General features: G+C 41.3%; 2 protein-coding genes across 2 annotated transcripts in view; both read right to left on the bottom strand.

The window, feature by feature from the left end:
- Positions 1-867: 867 nt before the first annotated feature.
- LOC119933117 (transient receptor potential cation channel subfamily V member 6-like) lies at positions 868-26,749 on the bottom strand. The gene is made up of 7 exons (XM_038752417.1): positions 26,669-26,749; positions 25,798-25,875; positions 19,588-19,753; positions 16,798-16,864; positions 4,351-4,619; positions 2,019-2,128; positions 868-1,358 (listed from the first exon to the last, which is right to left on the bottom strand). Coding segments are annotated over exons 2-7 (696 nt in total). The 5' UTR covers positions 25,800-25,875; positions 26,669-26,749; the 3' UTR covers positions 868-1,276.
- The window catches only part of LOC119926556 (transient receptor potential cation channel subfamily V member 5-like), a 48,346-nt gene continuing 47,492 nt past the window's right edge, over positions 26,642-27,495 (bottom strand). Inside the window, exon 8 of the mRNA XM_038744627.1 lies at positions 26,642-26,755. Within this exon, the coding sequence (XP_038600555.1) occupies positions 26,642-26,755 (114 nt within the window). The remainder of the gene's footprint in view (positions 26,756-27,495) is intronic.

The raw sequence follows: 27,495 nt of genomic DNA, 5'->3' as shown, positions 1-27,495 counted from the left end.
AGTGCTTTGCCCATAGGAAGTGCTTAATAAATACCATCATTATTATCTACCCCAGTGCTTAGTACAGTGCCTGCACATAGTAAGTGCTTAACAAATACCATAAATACAAAGTGCCTAAGGGGTACAGAGCCAAGTGCATAGGTATCGCAGATGGGTGAGGGAATTGGGAAAGGCCTCTTGGAGGAAATATGATCTTTATTACAGCTTTGAAGATTTCAGGGCTTGTTATCAGGGCTACTCTGTTTCTTCTGATACTTGTTGGGTTGTACCAGTTGGTGAAATGAGAATAAATTACTTTGGGAAATTATCTAATCTATTTAAGGTAATTCAGTGATATTCTAGTGGCCAGAATTAGTTGATGTTCCTTATAAAGTGTCATTAGTTTAATCTTTTATTTCTAATTGATATGGTAAATTTGAGCGAATATATTGTAGGAACTGCCAGGCAGAAATTGCTGAAATTGTTTACTACAACTGAATAGCAGTCCAATCTGAGGTTTTTGGTTGATTAATCATTAAGTACTTTCCAAGGGGTGCGTCTGTGTGTGTGTGTGTGTGTGTGTGTGTGTGTGTGTGTGTATAAAACATCAACTGAATTGTTTACAAAGTTTTTGTCCAAGTCATAACCATATAGAAAAGTTACATTCTTGATGAGCAATCTTTCACCATCAGTTTTCCAAGATGTAGCCGTGAAACAAAAATGTTTTCTTGTCAGAGTTTCTATGTAAAATATAAACGATGCAACAATGCTGGAAGGCATTTTTTATTTATAATTTTTAAAATATTTTTAATATTAAGCTTCCTCCAGAATTTAATAAAACCTAAGAACAAGTGTCCAAAATATTGAAGTATCCATAGTGTATTGTCCAACATATTTCATTTAATGATTCCAGTTTATTGCAACCGGGATTAAGAATTCGTGATTGGGCTAAGTGAATTTGAGTTGAATTATATTCTCTAGTTCTGACAGTATTAAAGAGCTTAAATTATATTGAAATGCTGTTTATCTCACTATTACTTTACAGTCTCATTAAATAAGTAGTTTTGCAAAATTAAGAACAAATATGTCATTAGGCAATTGAGTACAATTTTTCAAGCAACAAAATGCTCATTTGCTAAATGATCTAATATATATTTTGTCCTTCAGAAAACCTTCATCTTTAATTATTTAAATATACTGGAGTTTTCACCTTCTAAAATAGCTTCTGCCTAGTTTGCAGTTATTATGCAGCTTTAAGCAAGTACATGGGAACTCAGAGTTCAATCTTCTTTCTCTTTTAGCCATTTACTTTTTCATGTTTTCCATATTGTCCATTCTTCTCATTCCCCATGGAATAAGTATCATTCCATTCTTCAACCCTATAAAAGACCCATATGTTGAGTGTGTGGTCTCCTTTCTATAGGCTTGAAGTATTTTCCCTAATGGCTGGATAATTGAAGCTATTTGATTCAGAAAACTACATTTTTTCTGCTTTGCAGAATCGATAAATTGTATTTAGCACTTGCTGTTTGAAGAGCACTGTGCGAAATGCTTGGGAGAGTGCAACACAATGGAGTTGGTAGACATGTTCCCTGCCCACAACGAGTTTACAGTCTAGAGGAACAGGAACCTATATAAGTGTGATTTACTAAAATGTTCTTTTTTTTTCTGTCTGCCTTTTTTGTTACTATCTCACCTCCTGAAGCTGCTATTGCATATGAAAACATCCTCCCAAAGACACTGCCTTGGATTTTCTATAAGAATTAACTGCTGGGAATTTGGAATGCTTTGTCAAATTAGAAAAGAAAAATAAAGGGAATGGTCACTTCCAGTTGGACAAAGCCATGACTTTCAAAATTAAACCATTTTTTGAACTTCATTCATTCAATGGTATTTATTGAGCACTTACTATGTGCAGAGCACTGTACTAAGCGCTTGGGAAGTACAAGTTGGCAACATATAGAGATGGTCCCTACTCAACAGTCTAGAAGGCGAGCTCACATTCTAGAAGAACTTATCATGATAGCCAAAGATCTTACCTGAAAAACCACTTTCCTTTATCAAGCCCCAGAATTTCCCCGGGTATTCCAGTTCTTGGCCAGAGAAAACGTGGGATTCTTCTCTCCAGCAGTAAGGTAGTTGTAGCAATCTTAAGAGTGAATGGATATAGCAAGGACTGCATTAGAATTTACAACCAATGCCTGATGCATGTCATTTCCATCCTGTTATATTTTAAATACAGCTGATAGATTGTTTCAATAAAGATGATGTGCTATGAAAGGGTAGTAGCAGTTGAAGTCATGCTGAATTGGTTGCAATCTGCCCAGAAAACTTACTTGTATTCTGGCTGGGTCATATGGCTAATTTCCCCTGTCCTATACTCTCCTAGACTGTGAGCCCACTGTTGGGTAGGGACTGTCTCTATATGTTGCCAACTTGTACTTGCACTTCCCAAGCGCTTAGTACAGTGCTCTGCACACAGTAAGCGCTCAATAAATACGATTGATGATGATGATCAGTAATCTCCTGATTCGGGTTGCATTGATGCCTCTTTCAAATCACTGTGCCAACTGCAGTGAAAATTTCACTTTTGGATCTAAATTAATCCTAATGACTGAGAAGCAGCATGGCCTACTGGAAAGAGCACAGGACTGGGAGTTAGAGGGCCTGGGTTCTAATCTCAGCTCCACCACCTGTCTGCTGTGTGAGCTTGGGTAAGTCATTTAACTTCTCTGGGCCTCAGTTACCTCATCTGTAAAATGAGGACTAAGACGTGGAGCTCTTTGTGGGACATGGACTGTGTCCAACTTCATTAGCTTGTATCTACTCCAGTGCTTAGTACAGTGACCATCACATAGTAAACCCTTGACAGACACCATAAAGAAAAATGGGGATCAGATGAACTGTTTGTTATAGAAGCAACCAGATCCCCATCCCCCAGACTTAGAACTCTGCACACAGTAAGCGCTCAATAAATACAAGTGAATGAATGAATTGATGGAGAGAGCATTGCAGACCTTTGGTAATCTCATTCCATTGCCATCCTTAATCTGTTTCCAACCTGTTGGTCTCCAGGTCCAGAAACCTGGTTGAGTATGAAGAAGGGAGAGCTAGTACCCCAGGATACTAGTGGGGGCCACAGGGCCAATCAACTAGCAGCCCAAAAGAAACAGTCCAATAAACCTGTTTTTTTGTTACCAACCACTATCTCAGAGATAAATTCCAAAATTGAGACACCAAGTATTGGAATCAATCCCCTGCCCACAAGATTGAGTATGAGGCTGGGATTGGAATGGCCTTTAAGTGTCAGCCAGTATTACTTAAATTATTTCTATTTTCTCTACAAATTACTGGGCAGGTTGTCTGAAGTGGACATGATCAAGCGCTTAGTACAGTGCTCTGCACACAATAAGCGCTCAATAAATACGATTGAATGAATCTTTGGTATCCTATTCCTGGCAAGGTAGTATAGGTAAAGGTGAATTTGCTTCCTCCTGATGACACAAGTATGCTTTAAAAGTTGAGTAACATAATTGTGTATGTATGATGATTTTAGTTTCGAGTTGCAGTGGAGCTATCAGCATTGTAGTTTCCCCTCCCCACAGCACCTGTATATATGTTTGTACAGATTTATTACTCTATTTATTTTACTTGCACATATTTAGAGCACTGGACTATGTTTCCAACTTGTACTTCCCAAGCGCTTAGTACAGTGCTCTGTACACAGTGAGTGCTCAATAAATACGATTGAATGAATGAATGAATGATGAAAGAGGCCCCACAGTTTTTAAAAACTAAATTGCCAGTTGGGTAATGAAAACATAAAAGTAAATAACTGTTGTATTGTTATCTGCTTACTGTGTACCGGTCACCATACTAAGCACTGGAGTGGATACAAGCAAATCGGGTTGGACACAGTCCCTGTCCCACAGTGGGTTTATGGTCCCAATCTCCATTTTACAGATGAGGGAACTGAGGTCCAGATAAGAGAAGTGACTTGACTAAGGTCACATGGCAGAGACAAGTGGCAGAGTCTGGTTTAGAACCCATGACCTTTTGACTCATAGGCCCATGCTCTATCCACTAGACCATGTTATTTGTACACCCTGACATTCAAATAACAAGATTTAAAAATAATCTAGAGTGTTCATGACAGCCACTAGTTTAACTCATATTCACAGTTCTGTCATAGAATAACAACTATGGTATTTGTTAAGCGCTCACTATGTGCCTAGCACTGTTCTAAGCGCTGACCGATCACGAATTTGAATTGGACGTGTTTATTTTGGCTAATCCTATGTTAATGATGCATGGAAATGTAAAGGCTGAGAGAATTAGCAAAGTGCAATTATAAAAAATAGCTATCCTCACCTGAGCCTTCCAAAGGGTGTTTCTCTCATTTGCTACTCGGTAATGTGTGTCTGCCATTAGAGCAATTAAAAGATTCAAAAGCAAAATGAAAGCAAACAACATATAAACCGTATAAAGGATAATGATGATGTTGGGCAAGATGATATCACCGGTTCCAGGGAATTCAGTTAATCCCATCATTAGCTGGAAGAGTGTAAACGTGGTCATTGGAAAATCTCGGAAATAAGGAAACTTTTTTACATCCATAGTTTGGAAGTGCACACTGAAAGCTGCAATACGGAAAAGAGAACATGTTACTAAAATTCAGAACTTCTTTTTCTAAAAGCATCTGTTGAAGGGACTTAATAATGTACTCATTTTATGGAATCATATGCTGATTAAGAATAGGTCAAGAAGAGGCCGGCAATTTACTAGTCAGAAACGGCAGCTAAAATCTTAGTACAACCATCATAGAATAGATTTTCCCCAATAAAACCATATCTCCAGCAAGACTGTTTTAATCAGCGAGATGCAGTGATCCATAAAAAAATGTAATACAGCAAATCATTTCTTAAAAGGACTTGGATCTTACAGTTTGTGCTTGGCTCGCGTTTCCAGTGCTTCGCACACAGTAAGCACTTAACAAATACCATCATTATCAGAGAGAACGATTCTAACGACCAATGGGCTCAGTTTGTTGAGACACAGAAATAGATCCATTTAGGTTCAAACCTAATCAAAGGTTTCTTTTGGAAAAACTAAGGATTTTTTTTTTCCAAATGTGTGAGAAAAGAAGGAAGGCAGAGATTCTGCATGATTATGGTGCTGTTTGTTGGAACCTTTGAAGTCCGCCTTGAGCGTACCCACCCAGCTACTAGAAATGCAGAGAAAGCTTAAACTCTTTAAAGATTTTAAATGTGCTGCAGCCTTAAAAGGGAAGATGATATACCACAAGATGTCAGTGTAATCTAATGAACTAAGACTCCTTTTGATAACCATTACTCATTTCTGAAAACTAGGGAAAGTCTCACAAACGGCATAGGAAGAGAGGCTGAGAATTAGAGGCACGAAAGCAGGTAATGTAAGCATGAAAGCCTTGTAATACTCTTTAGCTTAATCGTTTAAAACTCCCTTCAAATCCCTACTGAGAGCTCACCTCCTCCAGGAGGCCTTCCCAGACTGAGCCCCCTTTTTCCTCTCCTCCTCCCTATCCCCCCCACCCTACCTCCTTCCCCTCCCCACAGCACTTGTATATATTTGTACAGATTTATTACTCTATTTTACTTGTACATATTTACTATTCTATTTATTTTGTTAACGATGTGCCTATAGCTATAATTCTATTTACTCTGATGGTACTGACACCCGTCTACTTGTTTTGTTTTGTTGTCTGTCTCCCCATTCTAGACTGTGAGCCCGTTGTTGGGTAGGGACTGTCTCTATATGTTGCCGACTTGTACTTCCCAAGCGCTTAGTACAGTGCTCTGTAGTAATAATAGTAATAATGGCATTTATTAAGCGCTTACTATGTGCAAAGCACTGTTCTAAGTGCTGGGGGATACAAGGTGATCAGGTTGTCCCACGTGGGGCTCACAGTCTTAATCCCATTTTACAGATGAGGTAACTGAGGCACAGAGAAGTTGTGGCTTGCCCAAGGCCCCACAGCTGACAAGTGGTGGAGCCAGGATTCGAACCCATGACCTCTGACTCCAAAGCCCGTGCTCTTTCCACTGAGCCACGCTGCTTCTAACTCTGTACACAGTAAGCGCTCAATAAATACGATTGAATGAATGAATGACTCTGGTTCAAGCACTCCCTGAGGTAAAATTCAATTAAGTGCAGTGGTAGCTTTGGTTAGCTGGAATGGGAACTTATTGGTGTATTAATGGGAAGAAAGGTGATTCTCCAGTTCGTAGAACAGTTCTTTCTAGCCTGCTTAGCTTTGGGCATCCATCAAATTTGAAAGGAGATGATATTTTGGCCACAGTTGAGGGAAGATGTCAAGAACAAAATGTAAAGATAAAAGTAAAGGACAGAAAAAGGCTGTGACTTGTTATGAATGCTACTAAATACGACTCACTGTACCTCTTTCATAGCTCTCTTGCTTTCGACTTCTTGTTCACTCTCCCCTCCTGCCTGGAATTCCGTCCCTCTTCACATCCACACATCACATCCTGCTCTCCCCATTTCCAAAGTCATACTTGGAAATACAGAGAAGCAGCGTGGCTCAGTGGAAAGAGCATGGGCTTTGGCGTCAGAGGTCATGAGTTCAAATCCTGCCTCCGCCAAGCTGTGTGACTTTGGGCAAGTCACTTCACTTCTCTGTGCCTCAGTTACCTCATCTGTAAAATGGGGATGAAGACTGTGAGCCCCACGTGGGACAGCCTGATCACCTTGTAACCTCCCCAGTGCTTAGAACAGTGCTTTGCACATAGTAAGCACTTAATAAATGCCATCATTATTATTATTATACTAAAATCACATCTCCCTTAAGCTCTCAACTGCCAACACTGTTTCTCCCACACTGCCACTCCAGCACTTCCACATCACCTAAGCAGTAGCATACTCACCCTCATATGGCCCTCCAAACAGGAAGCACTTTTTAAATGGTATTTGTTAACCACATACTATATGTCAAATACTGTTTAACGTGCTTGGGTTGGGTTATGGAAGCAGCATGGCATAGTGGATAGAGAAGCAGCATGGCTCAATGGAAAGAGCACAGGCTTGGGAGTCAGAGGTCATGGGTTCTAATCCCGTCTCTGCCAATTGTCAGCTGTGTGACTTTGGGCAAGTCACTTAACTTCTCTATGCCTCAGTTACCTCATCTGTGAAATGGGGATGAAGACTGTGAGCCCCCCGTGGGACAATCTGATCACACTTGTATCCTTCCCAGCGCTTAGAACAGTGCTTTGCACATAGTAAGTGCTTAACAAATGCATTATTATTATTATTATTATTATCACGGACCCTGGAGTCAGAAGGTCATGGGTTTTAATCCTGACTCCACCACTTGTCTGCTGTTGACCTTGGGCAAGTCACTTCACTTCTCTGGACCTCAGTTACCTCATCTGAAAAATGGAGATTGAGACCATGAGCCCTGTCAGGGACAGGGACTGAGTCCCACCTGATTTGCTTGTATCCACCCCAGCGCTTAGTACAGTGCCTGGCACATAGTAAGCACTTATCAATCAATCGATGGTATTCACTGAGCACTTGCTCTGTGCCGAGTAAATCTTCCAAATAATAATAATAATGATGATGGCATTTGTTAAGCACTTACTATGTGCAAAGCACTGTTCTAAGCGCTGGAATTATTATTCCAAAATAATGTGGTTGATCAATCAGTCAATTGTATTTATTGAGTGCTTACTGTATGCTGAGCTCTGTACTAAGCACTTGGGAGAGCGCAGTACAACAGTGTTGGTAGACATATTCCCTGACCACTACAAGCTTATAGTCTACAAGCAAAGACAGACATGAATATAAATAAATAAATACGGATATATTCAAGTGCCTCTTGTTCATGCTTCCCTCCTGCCTGGAATTCCATCCAGGGTGATGGTGAGGTGAGGGTGTGGGGTGAGGAAGGAGTGAATAAAGGGAGCAAAAGCAAGCACAAGGGTGACACAAGGGAGTGAGAGAAGAGGAAAGGAGGGCTTAGTCAGGGTAAGCCTTTTGGAGGAGATTTGCCTTCATTAAGGCTTGGAAGGTGGGGAGAGTGATTATCTTTCGGTTATGAAAAGGACGGGCATTCCAGGCCAGAGGCAGGATGTGGTCGAGAGGTCGGCAATGAGATAGAGGAGATTAAGAAAGAGTGAATAGACTGGCGTTAGAGGAGCAACATGTGTTGGTTGTGTTGTAGTAGGAAAGCAGTAAGTTAAGGTAGGAGGAGGCAAGTTGATTGAGTGCTTTAATGATGATGGGAAGGTGTCTCTGATGCAGAGATGGATGGGCAACCACTGGAGAGTCTTTAGGAGTGGAGAAACACAGACCTAAGAGATAAATGAGCAAAAAGCAGGAGACCCAAACATCTGCTGTATAATAAACTGAAGATGGGAAACCCAAAGCAAGGAGGGCAGCGGAAACATTTTAATCGATCAGTCAGTCACTCAATGTTATTTTTTGATCACTTATTGCATGAAGAGCACTGTACTAAGCTCATGAAGTACAATACAACAGAGTCAATAGGTGTGATCCCTGCCCGCAAGGCACTTACAGTCTACGTGGGGGACATACATTAAAATTAAAGGGAAAACAGTAGAATATGAAGATATTTTGGTTAAGTGCTGTGGGTCTGAGGTATCAAAGTGCTTACGAGGTACATAGCCAAGTGCATGGTCAACTCAGAGAAGAAATAAGGAAATAAGGTCTTAGGGAAAGCTTCTTTGAGGAGATAATAACTGTGGTATTTGTTAAGTGTTTACGGTGTACCAAGCACTGCATTAAGCATGGGGTAATAATAATAATAATAGCATTTATTAAGCACTTACTATGTGCAAAGCACTGTTCTAAGCACCGGGGAGGTTACAAGGTGATTAGGTTGCCCCACGGGGAGCTCACAGTCTTAATCCCCATTTTACAGACGAGGTAACTGAGGCACAGACAAGTGAAGTGACTTGCCCAAAGTCACACAGCTGACAATTGGTGGAGCTGGGATTTGAACCCATGACCTCTTTCTCCAAAGCCTGTGCTCTTTTCCACTGAGCCATGCTATACAAAATAATCAGATCCCATTTGAGTCTAGTCTAAGTCTCACAGTCTAAGTAGGAGGAAGAACAAATATTAAATCCCCATTCTACAGTGCTTAGAACAGTGCTTGGCACATAGTAAGTGCTTAACAAATGCCATTATTATTATTATTATTATTATTACTATTGTTATTATTATTATTATCACGGTCCCCGGAGTCAGAAGGTCATGGGTTTTAATCCTGACTCCACCACTTGTCTGCTGTTGACCTTGGGCAAGTCCCTTCACTTCTCTGGACCTCAGTTACTTCATCTGGAAAATGGAGATTGAGACCATGAGCCCCGTCAGGGACAGGGACTGAGTCCCACCTGATTTGCTTGTATCCACCCCAGCGCTTAGTACAGTGCCTGGCACATAGTAAGCACTTATCAGTCAATCGATGGTATTCACTGAGCACTTGCTCTGTGCCGAGTAAATCTTCCAAATAATAATAATAATGATGGCATTTGTTAAGCACTTACTATGTGCAAAGCACTGTTCTAAGCGCTGGAATTATTATTCCAAAATAATGTGGTTGATCAATCAGTCAATTGAATTTATTGAGTGCTTACTGTATGAAGAGCTCTGTACTAAGCACTTGGGAGAGCACAGTATAACAGTGTTGGTAGACATATTCCCTGACCACTACAAGCTTGTAGTCTAGAAGCAGAGAAAGACATGGATATAAATAAATAAATACGGATATATTCAAGTGCTTCTTGTTCATGCTCCCCTCCTGCCTGGAATTCCGTCCAGGGTGATGGTGAGGTGAGGGTATGGGGTGAGGGAGGAGTGAATAAAGGGAGCAAAAGCAAGCACAAGGGTGACACAAGGGAGTGAGAGAAGTGGAAAGGAGGGCTTAGTCAGGGTAAGCCTTTTGGAGGAGATTTGCCTTCATTAAGGCTTGGAAGGTGGGGAGAGTGATTATCTTTCGGTTATGAAAAGGAAGGGTGTTCCAGGCCAGAGGCAGGATGTGGGCGAGAGGTCTGCAGTGAGATAGATGAGATTAAGAAAGAGTGAATAGACTGGCATTAGAGGAGCAACATGTGTTGGTTGTGTTGTAGTAGGAAAGCAGTAAGTTAAGGTAGGAGGAGGCAAGTTGATTGAGTGCTTTAATGATGATGGGAAGGTGTCTCTGTTTGATGCAGAGATGGATGGGCAACCACTGGAAGGAGTGGAGAAACACAGACCTAAGAGATAAATGAGCAAAAATCAGGCGACCCAAACATCTGCTGTATAATAAACTGAAACTGGGAAACCCAAAGCAAGGAGGGCAGCGGAAACATTTTAATCGATCAGTCAATCACTCAATGTTATTTTTTGATCACTTATTGCATGAAGAGCACTGTACTAAGCTCATGAAGTACAATACAACAGAGTCAATAGGTGTGATCCCTGCCCGCAAGGCACTTACAGTCTACGTGGGGGACATACATTAAAATTAAAGGGAAAACAGTAGAATATGAAGATATTTTGGTTAAGTGCTGTGGGTCTGAGGTATCAAAGTGCTTACGAGGTACATAGCCAAGTGCATGGTCAACTCAGAGAAGAAATAAGGAAATAAGGTCTTAGGGAAAGCTTCTTTGAGGAGATAATAACTGTGGTATTTGTTAAGTGTTTACGGTGTACCAAGCACTGCATTAAGCATGGGGTAATAATAATAATAACGGCATTTATTAAGCACTTACTATGTGCAAAGCACTGTTCCAAGCACCGGGGAGGTTACAAGGTGATTAGGTTGCCCCACGGGGAGCTCAGAGTCTTAATCCCCATTTTACAGACGAGGTAACTGAGGCACAGACAAGTGAAGTGACTTGCCCAAAGTCACACAGCTGACAATTGGTGGAGCTGGGATTTGAACCCATGACCTCTTTCTCCAAAGCCTGTGCTCTTTTCCACTGAGCCATGCTATACAAAATAATCAGATCCCATTTGAGTCTAGTCTAAGTCTCACAGTCTAAGTAGGAGGAAGAACAGATATTAAATCCCCATTCTACAGTGCTTAGAACAGTGCTTGGCACATAGTAAGTGCTTAACAAATGCCATCATTATTATGTGGGCAAGGAGTCAGAGGCAGGTTAAAGGAGATTAAGGTACAGACAGTAGGTTGGTTTCACAGGAGTGGAGGTGAAAAGAGATATACACTCTAACAACAATATGGACCAGTAGTAAAAAGCAAGCCTAGCTGCAGTGCTCCATTTTCTACAGAAAGAAAAAAAAAACTAATCACCAGCAGGCAGAATTCTTTCAATATTTTCAGTATGGAACCATAACTCTACCTTCTGCATCTCAAAGAGTTTGAGGCCAGGAAAATCTGAGTGCATAATACTGTATAAATCTGAACACTAGTCTAAAAATAAATGGCCCCATCTTGGGCTAAGAAGAGAACACTCAAACCAGAGTGATTAAATTAATGCTTAATGGAATATTTTGTCTCTTTCCTCCAGTGAGGATTAATCTTTTCTACTTCTCTGATCCTATAGAAAAGCAAGTTCAAATAAAAACTGAAAAGGAACAATAAATCAAAGTATGATCCTTTCCACCTGACATGTTGGCCTACCACTGTATCAGTATTATGTTAATCCCATTTGTCTGCCTTTTAGAATTTTTTGCTTTACTGAGTAGTTTAGTTAGAATTAACACCTAGATTTTATAATTCACCCGACTCAATTAATATCTGAAAAAGAAACAGGCTGCAGAAGAAAGGAAAATCTTCCTCAGGAAATGCTTCATGAAATATTATTCAAGATAGCTGCAAAATCATTCTGCAGCATATATTAATCTCATTCCAACCCATCTGAAGGAAAAAAGTGATTTTCTATTGACTTCTTAGTCTGGAAGGAAGGCAAAGGATGCTGCCTCAGGAGAAGATGAAAGTGCGCAAATCCCATTATTATTTTTTTAATCAAAACACCTAACTTCCTTGATTAAACATAGTTAAAGGCCTCAAATTAGAGGGGGAGGGCTTCTTCAAGGGACATTGCAGTTGGCTTAATTTCTTCTCCCAGATTCTATACCTTTTTTGCAGTTCCACTATTTAATTAGTCCTAAAGAATACTGTACAAGGGAAAAAAAGAGTCCTGAAGCAAAACCAAATCATTCCAAATTCATGCTGGCCTGAAAGTGTGTATCAGTTTAGGTAGATTCTTGAAATTCATGTTAAAAAACTTTAAATGGCTGCCATTCTCTGGTAAGCATTCTCTGTCCTATTAGAATATAGAAACACTACTTTTAGCAGTGACCTCTGGAAATACATTTCAGATGTTCTAAGTGCTTTTCCAAGTATGAACTAAGTAATCTTTAAATAATAATGATAATAATAATGGCATTTATTAAGCACTTACAATGTGCAAAGCACTGTTCTAAGCGCTGGGGAGGATACAAGGTGATCAGGTTGTCCCACATGGGGCTCACAGTGTTAATCCCCATTTTACAGGTGAGGTAACTGAGGCACAGAGAAGTTAAGTGACTTGCCCAGGGTCACACAGCTGACAATTGGCAGAGCCGGGATTTAAACCATTGACCTCTAACTCCCAAGCCTGGGCTCTTTCCATTGAGCCACGCTGCTTCTCTTTAAACCAACCACGCAATTCAAAAATTAAAATCAAATAGCTAGAAAGGACTCCGGATGAGCACCAAATATAGCCTTTCGTTTCTAATAAAGTCATGTCATCCTTGAACATATATAAATTATTATTATTCAGAACGTGTTGTTTTTGGGGCAATTTTTCCTGACAGAATGGTTCTGGTGAGCACTGCCCTGTTTGGTATGGTCTGAGTTGAATTGTCTGCCTCCTATTACTCAAAAATTGGAGGCAAGCAGCATATACAACTAATCCTGTCCTTCCCCTGACTTTCCCATCAATGGAGACAGGAACACCACTTTCCCTGTCTTACAAGCCCATAACCCTGGCATTAGCCTCAACTCATCCTACCCACATTTTCCATCTGTTGACCAATCCTCTTGGTTCTAACTTCACAGCATCACTAAAATCCACCCTTTTCTCTCCATCCAAACTGATCCAAACACTTGGTTTCCTGTGGGCAGGGAACATGCCTACCAACTGTATTACCAACTCTACCAGTGCTTAGAACAGTGCTTTGCATATAGTAAGCGCTTAACAAATACCATTATTATTATTATATTGTATTCTTCCAAGTGCTTACTACAGTTCTCTATACACAGCATTTGCACAATAAATACAATCGATCCTGCCTTGATTACTACATCAGCCTCCTCGCTGATCTCCCTGCCTCCTGCCTCTCCCCACGCAAATCAATATTTCACTCTCCTGCCCAGATCACTTTTCTCAAAATAAAAGTTCAGACCATTTGTCCCCATTTCTCAAGAACCTCCAGTGTGGCTGCCCATCCACCCCCACATCAAACAGAAACTCCTTACCATGTACTGGAAAGCACTCAATCAGATTGTCCTCTCATCTTGTTGTTGTCTTATGCTGTCGAGTCGTGTCCGACCCATAGCGATGCCATGGACACATCTCTCCTAGAACACCTGCCCTCCAACAGCAATTGCTCTGGTAGTGTATCCATAGAGTTTTCTTGGTAAAAATGCAGAAGCAGTTTACCATTGCCTCCTTCCGTGCAGTAAACCTGAGTCTCTGCCCTCGACTCTCTTCCATGCTGCGGCTGCCCAGCACAGGTGAGTTTTGACTTGTAGCAGATTGCCTTCCACTCGCTAGCCACTGCCCAAGCTAGGAATGGAATGGATAGGCCTCTGCTTGACTCTTCCTCCCATAGTCGAGACTGTACTACACCCAGCATGTACACACTTAGCTCTTCTAATACGAACCTACTCAATGCACCTCAGTCTTGTCTGTCTCACCACTTACCCCTCATCCACATCTGCCCAAGAAACTCCCTCTCCTTTCACATTTAAGCATCACTCCCCACCTTCAAAACCTTATTAAAATCACATCTCCTCCAAGAGGCCTCTCTCAACTAAGCTAAATTTCCCCTACTCCCTCTCCCTTTTGTGTCACCCTTGCACTTGGATTTGTACCCTTTAAGCACTCAATATTCACCCCACCCTCAGCCCCACAGCCCTTTTGTATATAGCCATAATTTATATTAACGTCTATCTCCCTCTCTTCATTGGCAGGAAACGTTCCCTAACTCTGTTTTATTGTTACTTTCCCAAGCACTTAGTACAGTGCTCTGGATGCAGTTAGCACTCAATAAATATGAGTTTAACATACAACTAGAAAAAATTAGGTTTAATTGATAACTGATAAAAATTGTGATATTCATTACATGTTGACTCTTGGCTGAGCATTGCACTAAGCACTGGGGTAGCTCAGTGGAAACAGCCCGGGCTTTGGAGTCAGACATCATAGGTTCAAATCCTGGCTCCGCCAATTGTCAGCTGTGTGACTTTGGGCAAGTCACTTAACTTCTCTGTGACTCAGTTCCTTCATCTGTAAAATGGGGATTAAGACTGTGAGCCCCACACAGGACAACCTGATCGCCTTGTATCCCCCCCAGTGCTAGAACAATGCTTTGCACATAGTAAGCACTTAACACATACCATTATTATTATTATTATTATTATTATTATTATTACAATCTAAGCAGACCAGACATAGTACCTGTCCCACATGGGACCTCACAGCCTGTGAGGTGGCTAATGTCCAAACTCTTTGTACGAGTCTCTTGAAATAATTCAAGGGATGCTCTACTGGCTCATCCTTGCTCCTCTCCCTCTACATTCAAACTTCTATTCTTTGTTTATTTCAAGCTTTCTCAGGATGCCTCATTCTTGTCTCGCCTCTCCCCAACCCATTACTCACATCCTTCCTCTTGTCTGGTACTCTCTCCCCATTGGAAGTCCATCAATAAATCAATGGGATTTATTGAGCATTTTCTGTGTGCAGAGCGTTAGTCATATTGTCCCCTGCCCACAATGAGCTTACAGTCTAGAGGGAAGCAGCATGTCCTGGTCAACAGAGTATGGGCCTATCACTATTATCATTAAGGGATTTGTTAAGCACTTACTGGGTGTCAAGCACTGTTGATACAAACTAATCAGGTTGGGCACAGTGCCTATCCCACATGGGATTCCTGGTCTTTTCAGGAATTAGGCCAGGGTGGGACTCCGGGTGCTGACTCCAGATGGGACATCAGCATGGGGACAGTCTCTCCGGTGGGAAGGCCGGGCCCACCTCGATTCTGGGAGTCAGAGGACCTGGGTTCTAATCCTGATTCTGCCACTTGCCTGCTGTGACCCAGGTAAATTTGGGATGCAGCACCTGTTCTCCCTCCTACTTCACCTGTGAATTCCATGAGGGACAAGCACTGTGTCTGACTTGATTAACTTGTATCTATTCCAGAATTTAGAATGCTGCTTGGCACATAGTAAGTGCTTAAATTATCATTGTTATCGTTATTAATATGATTATTTGAACCTACAACTCACCCACCTTCAAAGCCCTTCTGCATAATAAAAATAATAATAATGATGGTATTCGTTCAGCACTTACTATGTGCCAAGCACTGTTCTAAGTGCTGGGGGAGATACAAGGTAATCAGGTTGTCCCATGTGGAGCTCACAGTCTTAATCTCCATTTTACAGGTGAGGGAACTGAGGCACAGAGAACTCAAGTGACTTGCCCAAAGTCACACAGCTGATCAGTGGCAGAGGCAGGATTAGAACCCACGACCTCTGACTCCCAAGCCTATGCTCTTTCCACTAAGCCATGCTGCTTCTCAACCCAAGGAGATCTGCCCTGAAAGCATGTCTCTCATGTCATATTTCAATGATTACCTCAGCACTCATGCCAGTTATGCACTTACACACTCAACTTGCATTCCCCCTTTTAGCTTCTGTATCGACTTTATTATTTAAGCACTTATCACAATCAATTGAAGGTATTTATTCAGTGCTTACTATGTGCAGTGCAGTGTACTAAGCACTTGGGAGAGTACAATACGACAGAATAGTGGACAAGTTCCCTGCCCATAACAAGCTTACATTTTCTCTTCTGCAGATCCATTTTCTTTTCTCTTCCTTTATTTGTACATTACTTTATGTTCCTGCTAGTCTGTAAGCTCCTTGAGGGCAGGGATTCTGTCTTCTAACTCTCCCAAGATTGTTAGTGAAGTCCCCTGTACACAATAGGAACTCAGTAGGACATTTGCCAAGGCTTACTTAAATACAGACAGCTACTGAAAGTAACTTTTTACCCCATTTGAGATTGAGTTCCTACCCTGCCATCATAGAAACTTCAGGCTTTCCTTATTTGACTGAGTACAGTGAAAGCGGAGTTTGGTTTGATTTGTTTTGTTTTTTATAAGACTGAAATTTTAAAAGAAATGAAAGTTCCCTTCTGCAAAGTGGCATAAGTTTCTCAGCTTCAGCTAATAAAGAACCAACATATTCCTGGGTCACATTTCATGCCCAATTTACTTAAAGAGCGTCTTAATTATATTTTAATTGTGCTGAAACACACTGCTTTTCTGTGTTCTTTGTAAACTGGCCCATTTTCCACATTTTATGGCAGTCCCCCTTTATAGGCACAACTAATGAAAGTCATGCTAAATCACTTTGAAAATATGAAATCAGGCAAGTTCTAAATAGCAATGGTACAGATGGGGAAAATGGCACAAAACAGCTTAATTTATCCCTTAACAAAATTGACTGTGTCAATAGCATCATCAAAAGAAAAAAATAGCACTCAGAATGATGTCTGAGGGTATCACAGTGCATGCTCAAACACCTACCTGCCCCAAACCCTATTATAACAATGATCAAAATAGTACAAAATCTCATCAGGTCTCCAAATAGCATCTGTAACAGAGGAAAAAAAACAGGTTCAGGAAAAAAGTTTATGGGCATTGGCCCAGGGAATCGAACGTCTTCTATATCTAATAAAGACTATCGGTTATATCACGACCTCCTCGACCAGGTGGGCATGTGAATATGAAGCTTGTTTGCCAGCTGAATCAAGTCAACCCTGTGGAAAGGCCCCTAGATGGGCCCTAATGGAGTCTCGCAATGCGGATTGATTGGCGCGATATCCAGCCTGCAAGATTAGAGCCGGGGAAGATTCCCCACACATCCCAAAGGACTCCAATTCCTTCCTCTTGCCATCCCTGATACCCAGCGGCCCTCATGTCTGAAATCTCGTGCATTAAACCATTTGCTCCTCAATGATTTAAATCTTCTCCTATCAATTAATCAGTGGCATTTATTGAGCACTTTCTGTGGGCACTGTACTAATTTCTGTTCTCCTTAGGTTATATCTCCCTAATTAGCACCTCAACCATTCTGTGCACTTCTATACTAACAACCACCCATGGCATTTCTACACAAACTGACTCACCCCAGTTATATGTTGCCGACTTATACTTCCCAAGCGTTTAGTGCAGTGCTCTGCACACAGTAAGCGCTCAGTAAATACAACTGAATGAATAAATGAATTGATCAATCATATGTGTTGATTGATTGATGCAGAGCACTGTACTAAGTGCTTACGTGCCTTACTATTTAAGAACGAACACACATACATATTTCCTTTTACTTCTCCCCCTCATTTCACAGACTATTTGCCCTCCCTAATGCCTCATCCATGCCCTTAGTCCCACTCCCAAAGCACTCCCAATTATGTACATCTACGCAGTTGTCTTGGCTTCTTTCACCTTTATTTCATTTTCATTTCTGTTTCCTCAACTAGAGTGCAAGCTTCTTGAGGGCTGGGATTAGGTATCTCAGGGAATGGGAGCTGAGAAAAAGTGGGGCTTAGTCTGGGAAGGCTCTTGTGTACTTTGTCAATCAGACCTCACACTGAATTTTGGGGTTCACTAATCTATCGGGACTTTTAATAGGGAAAACTTCCAAGCAGATATTTCTTATTATGGCATCTGTTAAGTGCTTACAATGTGTCAGGCACTGTACTAAGCACTCAGGTACATACAAAATAATCAGACTGGACAGAATCCCTGTCCCACATAGGGCTCACAGTCTTAATCCCCATTTTACAGAAGAGGTAATTGAGGCACAGAGAAGTTAAGTGACTTGCCCAAAGATACGCAGAAGATGTGACAGAGGTGGGATTAGAACCCAGGTCCTCTGATGTCCAGGCCCATGTTCTTTCCACTAGGCCATGCTGCTTCTCCCTTGAGATCATTATTCAAACCCTCTCCTCACTTGGACTTGGAAAACCTACCCGTCATTGCATTTGTATCTGTAGGAGAAGCAGCATGGCCTCGTGGAAAGAGTAGGGCCTGAGAGTCCAAGGACCTGGATTCCAATCCTGGCTCTGCTACTTTCCTGCTGTGTACTTCGGGTAAGTCACTTTCATTCATTCATTCATTCAATCGCATTTATTGAGCGCTTACTGTGTGCAGAGCTCTGTACTAAGCGCTTGGGAAGTACAAGTTGGCAACATATAGAGACAGTCCCTACCCAACAGTGGGCTCACAGTCTAGAAGGGGGAGATAGACAACGAAACAAAGCATATGGACAGGTGTCAAGTCATCAGAATAAATAGAAATAAAGCTAGATGCACATCATTAACAAAATAAATAGAATAGTAAATACGTACAAGTAAAATAGAGTAGTAAATCTGTAGAAACATATATACAGGTGCAGTGGGGAGGGGAAGGAGGTAGGGCGAGGGGGATGGGGAGGAGGAGAGGAAAAAAGGGCGCTCAGTCTGGGAAGGCCTCCTGGAGGAGGTGGGCTCTCAGTAGGGCTTTGAAGGGAGGAAGAGAGCTAGCTTGGTGGATGTGAGGAGGGAGGGCATTCCAGATCAGGAGGAGGACATGGGCCGGGGGTCGACCACGGGACAGGCAAGAACGAGGTACAGTGAGGAGGTTAGTGGCAGAGGAGTGGAGGGTGTGGGCTGGGCTGGAGAAGGAGAGAAGGGAGGTGAGATAGGAGGGGGCGAGGGGATGGACAGCCTTGAAGCCGAGAGTGAGGAGTTTTTGCTTCTCTGTGCCTTGGTTTCCTCATCTGTAAAATGGGGATTCAATGCTTGTCTCCCTCCTACTTAAACTGTGAGCCCTGTGTGGGATAGGGACTGTGTCCGACCTGATTAACTTGATTAACCCAGCACGTAGAACAATGCTTGACACATAGTAAGCACTTACCAAATCAATCAATCAATCAATTGTATTTATTGAGCACTTACCATTTAAGCACATGATAGTCACCATATTCCCAGCTCCACAGCACTTGGGTACATACCCATTATTTATTTTAATGTCTGTCTCCCCCTCTGAACTGCAAGCTCCTTTTTTTTAATGGCATTTATTAAGCGCTTACTATGGGCAGAGCACTGTTCTTGTGGGCAGGGAACATGTGCACCAACTCCATTATATTGTACTCCTCCGAGGTTTTAGTACAGTGCTCTGCACACTCAATAAATACCACAGATTGATCAATTATTTCAGTCAGCTGGGTAACTTCATCAATTCCATTATCTTATTTTTCTTCTTCATTTTAGAATTCTAGTCCACATGTGCCTAAAGAGAAAGCTGCGCTGAGGAAGTGATCTATTGATCACTGACCTTTTGAATCATGATACACAAAGGCCCCAGGAGCTTGAATCCACGAGCAAAATAGATGATGTTGCACCAAGCATTTACAAGGGCCAAGGACATGACCACTGTTTCCCCTTCACTGGCTAAAATTCGTAGTATCATGATGATTACAATGAGGCAGGCATAAACCATCCTAAGGCAGAAAGCAGCATTATTTCTTGTTACAAATTAGTGAACATCACATTTCAAAGCACGGCAGAGGCAGCATTTTAAGGTTATGGCAAAACAAATCTTCAAACCCCCATGCAGCATCTCAGCTCGAAATCAGGAATCAAAAGAAAGGCGCATTGCCCCCCCAACCTCCATCTGCCCTACCCCCTTCCCCTCCCCACAGCACTTGCATATATTTGTACATATTTATTACTCTACTTTGTACATATTTACTATATTTATTTTGTTAATCATGTGTATATAGCTATACCTCTATTTATTCTGATGGTCTTGACATCTGTCTACTTGTTTTGTTTTGTTGTCTGTCTCCCCTTTCTAGACTGTGAGCCCGCTGTTGGGTAGGGACTGTCCCTATATATTGCCAATTTGTACTTCCCAAGCACTTAGTACAGTGCTCTGCACACAGTAAGTGCTCAATAAATACGATTGAAAGAATGAAAGGGAGCAGCTCTTTTTGAGCAGAAGCTTTGCAACGATAGCAAGGCAAGGAGACAAAAATTAAAAGTAACATCAGATGCTGCAAACAACACATAAGACAAGCAAGGGACAGTCTTTGGGGTGGTACACTATTAGGTGTTTAGGAAGTACAGAAAAATGAAGTGACCTGCTTCCTACTGACAAGGATCCTACACTCTAAGGGTCTGTGCAGAATGTGGTCAGGCCTGGTTATCCCTCATTGCAGTGTGGACTAGTGGAAAGAGCACAGACCTGGATGTCAGAGGACCCGGGTTCTAATCCTGATTTCACCACGTACCTGCCGAATGAGCTTGGACCATTCACTTCACTTCTCTGTGCCTCAGTTCCCTCAACTGAAAAATGGGGATTCAATTCCTGTTTTCCCTCCTACTTAGACTGTGAGATCTGATTATCATGTATCTACCCCAAAGCATGATACTGTGCTTGGCACATAGGAAGCGCTTAGCAAATACCATTATTATTATTATTATTACATATGCTTAGAACAGTGCTTTGCACATAGTAAGCGCTTAACAAATGTCATTATTATTATTATTATTATTATTATCATAAGCACCCATAGGTGATTTTTCACTATCACTATCTTCTTCAAGTACAAAATTTATAAATGTATTATAAACTTCTTGCAAATTCCTCTGGTTTATAAGGTCCTTGAAGACAGAGGTTTTGTCTACTAACTCTGTTGACTCTCCTAAACGTTCAGTACAGGCGTAGTGGATAGAGCACGCTCTGGGAGGCAGAAGGTCATGGGTTCTAATCCTGACAGCCACTTGTCTGTTGTGTGACCCTGGACAAGTCACTTCACTTCTCCCCCTTCTCCCCCTTCTAGACTGTGAGCCCACAGTTGGGTAGGGACCGTCTCTATATGTTGACAACTTGTACTTCCCAAGCACTTAGTACAGTGCTCTGCACACAGTAAGTGCTCAGTTAATACAATTGATTGATTGATTGATTCTCTGTGCCTCAGTTACCTCATCTGTAAAATGGGGATTAAGACTGTGAGTCCCACATGAGGCAGGGACTGTGTCCAACCCAATTTGCTTGTATCCATCCCAGTGCTTAGTACAGTGCTTGGCACATAGTAAGCACTTAACAAATACCATAATTATTATTATTATTATTACAGGGTCCTGGACAAAGTAAGCACTTAATCAATACTATGCACTCTGCATATGAAGATCATCATCATCATCAATCGTATTTATTGAGCGCTTACTATGTGCAGAGCACTGTACTAAGCGCTTGGGAAGTACAAATTGGCAACATATAGAGACAGTCCCTACCCAACAGTGGGCTCACAGTCTAAAAGGGGGAGACAGAGAACAAAACCAAACATACTAACAAAATAAATAGAATAGATATGTACAAATAAAATAAATAAATAAATAGAGATGTACACATATGTCTATTTAAACACCATTCCAAGGTATCTAAAGGCTCATTTCTTCCTCTATATGTCTTATGCCTCTCCCAGTAGGAAGGCTAAGCAAAATCAAAGGAAAATATCCTTCTCCACAGCACCCAATTGATCTCGCAGATAAATCACATCATATTACATATAGATTCCAAATGACTGTACGATTATATGAATCAACCCTCTTTTTGTACAATAATATTGGCTGTACTTTCTTTTCTTATCTATGCTTGCTTTAAGGGGTTAAGACAGTGATCGATGTTTAATAGAATAGCTGCCACGGGATAGCATACACACACAAGTAAATGAATGGTACTGTAATTGTGAACCTGCATTTTTCTCACATTGGCTCTTCTTCAGTTATAACTTAGGGACACGTTCCATTAGCTTTGGTTTTCTACTGTGCATTACCTATCAAATCATAACTCGGTGAATGTTTTGTCTGAGCTCCCTCAATCTGAATCTCACTTGGGTCCTAATCAGAAGAAAATGTTTTCTGTCCTTTGAAAGCAGCTTGTACTGCAATAATAATAATAATAACAATAATAATAATAATAATAATGGTATTTGTTAAGCACTTACTACGTGCAAAGCACTGTTCTAAGCGCTGAGGTAGATCCAAGGCAATCAGGTTGTCCCACGTGGGGCTCACGGTCTTCATTCCCATTTTACAGATGAGGTAACTGAGGCACAGAGAAGTGAAGTGACTTGCCTAAAGTCACACAGCTGACAAGTAGCAGAGCCGGGATTAGAACCCACGACCTCTGGCTCCCAAGCCCATGCTCTTTCCACTACGTTATGCTGCTTCTCTCCCAAGCTCTTAGTAGAGTGCTGTGCCCAAAGTAAGGGCTTAATAAATACATCGATTGATTGACTGAGTCAGTAGAGTGTCAAAATGTCATATACATGTCATATGTCATATGTCATATACATATATACCTGTATATATGTATATATGTTTGTACATATTTTTTTACTCTATTTATTTATTTATTTAATTTATTTCTACATATCTATTCTATTTTATTAGTATGTTTGGTTTTGTTCTCTGTCTCCCCCTTTTAGACTGTGAGCCCACTGTTGGGTAGGGACTGTCTCTATATGTTGCCAATTTGTACTTCCCAAGCGCTTAGTACAGTGCTCTGCACATAGTAAGCGCTCAATAAATATGATTGATGATTGATGATGATGATGATGATGAAAATGTCCCCCTCCAAAAGGGAACTCCACATCCATATGCCTCCCCCTTTTAGACTGTGAGCCCACTGTTGGGTAGGGACCGTCTCTATACGTTGCCAACTTGTACTTCCCAAGCGCTTAGTACAGTGCTCTGCACACAGTAAGCGCTCAATAAATACGATTGATTGATTGATTGATTGATCCAGGGTCTTCCCACTGCAGCATTCGGGACAGGAAAATGAATTCTGGGTGTAAAAGGACAACATTGAACTTGACCTCTAGCTAATTAACCCCCAGTGTTCTGGCTCTCCCAAAGCAATATGAGGGGCAAGACACTGAGTCACAGCAATGCCCAGTGACAGAACACCTTCAGGCCATTATGCTTGGGCATGGGCCTGAGTGTCAGAAGGTTGTGGGTTCAAATCCCAGTTCCACCACCAAAGCTGTGTGGCTTTGGTCAAGTCACTTCAGAGAGCTGGCCTCCTTCTACCCTGGGCACCTACCTACTTCCCTGCTCCTGGGAAACCCAAATCTTTCCAGGTTTGGGGAATTCCAGGACAAGGGAGCCCAGGGTGTCTCACGATGCCAGTTTACATGGGTTGCCCTTGCAGTCATGGATTCCCCACTATGACTGCTGATCAATCAATCAATCAATCGTATTTATTGAGCACTTACTGTGTGCAGAGCACTGTACTAAGCGCTTGGGAAGTACAAGTTGGCAACATATAGAGACAGAGACACTGAATCATTCCGGGATTTTAGGCAATCACAATAATAAGTAAACGAATGAAAATGTGGCAGCTGCAGTTCTGAATCACCCTCATCATAATTTTGATTCTTCCTTCAGTTTTCACCTTCTGTCAATAACTTCTATTTGTCTCTCCCATTAAGTTGTAAAGTTGCGGAGTGTAGGGAGTGTGTGCCTTGCTGCTAATGTAGTTGGGGTAAGTGTAGTGCTTACGCTTCAGTAAGTGCTCTTTTAATTCCACCGATTGCTGTTGTACTGGACTCTCCCAAGCCCTTAGTAATAATAATAATAATAATGGCATTTATTAAGTGCTTATTATGTGCAAAGCACTGCTCTAAGTGTACAGTGCTCCACACACCATAAGTGCTCAACAGCATGGCTTAGTGGATAGAGCACAGGCCTAGGAGGCAGAAGGAACTGAGTTCTAATCCTGACACTGCCACTTGCCTGCCTTGTGACCTGGAGCACACTTAACTTCTCTGGGCCTCAGTTACCTCATCTGTAAAATGGGGATTAAGACTCTGAGCCCCATGTGGGACAAGGACTCTCTCCAATCTGATTAATTTGTACCTACCACAGTGCTTAGAACAGTGCCGCATTTGGAACAGTGTTTGGCATATACTAAGCACTTAGATAACATCATCATCATCACACAGTAAGCGCTTAACAAATATCATAATTATTATAAATACCATTAATGATGAGTGATTGCTTTATTGATCATCACTATTTATTGAGCCAGCATGGGCTAGTGGAAAAAGAATAGGCTTGGGAATCAGAAGACTTGGGTTCTAATTCTGGCTCTGCCAATTGTGTGACCTTGGCCAAGTCATTTAACTTCTCTGTGCCTCAATTTCCCCAAATGTTAAGTGGGGATTAAATGCCTGTTCCCCCTCCTACTTAGAGTAGGAGGATAATGTGGTACAGGGGCATAAGAATAGCGATAACAATAATAAGAATACTATTGAATATCTTTTGAGGTCCCTCTCAGGGTCGCACCCGGAGAGTTTCCAGTACTCTACCAGTCTTAGCTATGGGAGGGAGAGTCAAGCAGAGGCCTAACCATTCCTAGCTTGGGCAGTGGCTAGCGAGTGGAAAGTAATCTGCTACAAGTCAAAACTCCCCTGTACTGGGCATGGGAGAGAGTTGAGGATGAAATCTTAAATTTATTGTGTGGAAGAAGGCAATGGTAAACCACTTCTGGATTTCTTCTACCAAGAAAACTCTATGGATACATTACCAGAATGATTGCAGCTGGAGGTGGGGCATTCTGAGAGAGATGTGCCTATGGTGTGACTATGGATTGGAGATGACTCGATGGCATATGACAAGACAAGACCTTCTGAGGACAGATTTTTTTTTTTTCGCATTTGTTAGGCACTTTATATACTACTACTAATAATAATAATGATGGCATTTATTAAGCGCTTACTATGTGCAAAGCACTGTTCTAAGCACTGGGAAGGTTACAAGGTGATCAGGTTGTCCCACGGGGGGCTCACAGTCTTAATCCCCATTTTACAGATGAGGTAACCGAGGCACAGAGAAGTTAAGTGACTTGCCCGAAGTCACCCAGCTGACAATTGGTGGAGCTGGGATTTGAACCCATGACCTCTAACTCCTAAGCCCAGGCTCTTTTCCACTGAGCCACGCTGCTTCTCAACCACTGCTGCTTCTCTACTAGCACTTGCTGCCCCTATATTCTTTGTATCAATGGAATTTCACATAATAATTGTACATGGACAGAAACATGTCAATAAAGGCAGTAAATATTTCATAGACTAGAATATGCTGCTTAGAGGAATTTTAAAAATTGGTTTTTGTAGCTCTAAGGTCTGTGCTGAAAGGTCTGATTTTATTCCACTAAACCTCAAAAATGTATTATTGATCAGGTTTATTGTATAGTCCATCCACTACAGCTCGAAGTACACAAACAATGCTGTTTTTTTAATCAGACATTTGAATTTACTTGGTAAATGTATTGTCACTCCTAAATCAATCAATCAATCAATCAATCATATTTATTGAGCGCTTACTGTGTGCAGAGCACTATACTAAGCGCTTGGGAAGTACAAGTTGGCAACTGTTGTAAAATTATTGATTGAAAACCTTACTGCTGAGTGGGTCCTGTAGAGTCAACTTAAAAGAATATACTGTTGCACAAAAGTTATTTCAAACAGACACTTACATGCTAATGTAAAATGGACCTCCAGCTGTTGCAGTTCCAAAAAAAAACCTTAAGCCCTGTTTGAAACAGCTGTGGGATCTAATTAAGAAAAATCAATAAAATAGAAACATGAAAGGGTTGTAAATATAGCAATGCATTCACGGAATAATGTCACTAAAATGCATTTCCTATAAGAGTAAACAAGGAGCCTGATATTTATAGTGATGGCATTTGTTAAGTGCTTACTATGTGTGAAGCACTGTACTAAGCACCTGCAGGTTCCTTCATTTCCTCTAGCTGTAAATACGTATTTTTATGCTTGTCTTCCCCAGTAGAACATAAAGTCCCTGCAGGCAGGAAACATGTCTCTTTTTGGTGCTGTACTTTCCCAAGTGCTTATTACTGTGCATTGCAGTGGTCACTCTATTATTAGCACTATCCATTTATTCAATCGTAATTATTGAGCACTTACTGTATGCAGAGCACTGAACTAACTGCTTGGGAGAGTACAATACAACAATAAACAGACACATTCCCTGCCAACAATAAGCTTACAGTCTACAGGAGGAGATAGACATTAATATAAATGAATAAAATGAGAGATAAGTACATAAGTGCTGTTGGGCTGCAATTGGGGATGTATAAAGGAGGCAAGTCAGGGCGACACAGAAGGGAGAAGATGAAAAGAAGTGTTAGTCTTAGTATGGGTGCTAAGTGCTTAGTACAGTGCTCTGCACACAGTAAGTGCTCAATAAATACTATTGAATGAATAGTCAGGGAGGACCTCTTAGAAGAGAAGGTGGGGAGAGTAATTCTATTGGTTTTAAAGGAAGATAATTATTGCAACATAAAATTCCAGGGATAATTACAAATGATACTTCAGTGACCTTACTTCAATAAGAAGAATCAAGAATGCTCCAAGTACTATTGTTATTTCACCAGCCATTCTGACAAAATCATCAGACATAGAATATGCTTCCTACAATGGAAAAAAATATTACCCTGTTACACATAATAATAATAATAATAATAATCATGATATTTGTTAAGTGCTTGCTATGTGCCAAGTACTGTTCTAAGTGATGGGAAGATACAAGGTTATGAGGTTGTTTAAGGTGTGGCTCACGGTATTAATCCCCATTTTACAGATGCGGTCATTGAGGCACAGAGAAGTTAAGTGACTTGCCCAAAGTCACACAGCTGACAAGTGTGAGCCCATTGTTGGGTAGGGACCATCTGCATATGCTGCCGATTTGTACTTCCCCAGCGCTTAATACAGTGCTCTGCACACACAGTAAGCACTCAATAAATACGATCCAAGTGGCAGAGCCAGGATTAGAATCCATAACCTCTGACTCCCAAATCCGTGTTCTTTCCACTAAGACATGTTGCTTCTCACACACACACACATATATATGTATATATGTATATATATATACATATATATAATAATGATGACATTTATTAAGCGCTTACTATGTGCAAAGCACTGCTCTAAGAGGTGGGGAGGTTACAAGATGATCAGATTGTCCCACGGGGGGCTCAAAGTCTTAATCCCCATTTTACAGATGAGGTAACTGAGGCACAGAGAAGTTAAGTGATGCACACAGACACACACACATATATAAAAATCCAAATATGTGTATCAAATATTAAGAAATTCCCTCCTCAGGAGCCCACTCCAGCTCTCTCATTATTCAAGAGTCTCAATCCCCACCT

This window comes from Tachyglossus aculeatus, chromosome 1, assembly GCF_015852505.1.
Source record: "Tachyglossus aculeatus isolate mTacAcu1 chromosome 1, mTacAcu1.pri, whole genome shotgun sequence".
Lineage (NCBI taxonomy): Eukaryota > Metazoa > Chordata > Mammalia > Monotremata > Tachyglossidae > Tachyglossus > Tachyglossus aculeatus.
The sequence above is the reverse complement of the archived record's forward strand: the minus strand, read 5'-3'. Positions and strand labels throughout refer to the sequence as shown.

Bases quoted from the DNA above. Each gene is read 5' to 3' on its own strand.
- LOC119933117 (XM_038752417.1), bottom strand. The intron at 2,129-4,350 runs GTGAGGATAGCT...TTCACTCTTAAG, and splicing joins ACACCCTTTGGAAGGCTCAG to ATTGCTACAACTACCTTACT. The intron at 1,359-2,018 runs GTAAGATCTTTG...GGTCTTTTATAG, and splicing joins AAAGGAAAGTGGTTTTTCAG to GGTTGAAGAATGGAATGATA.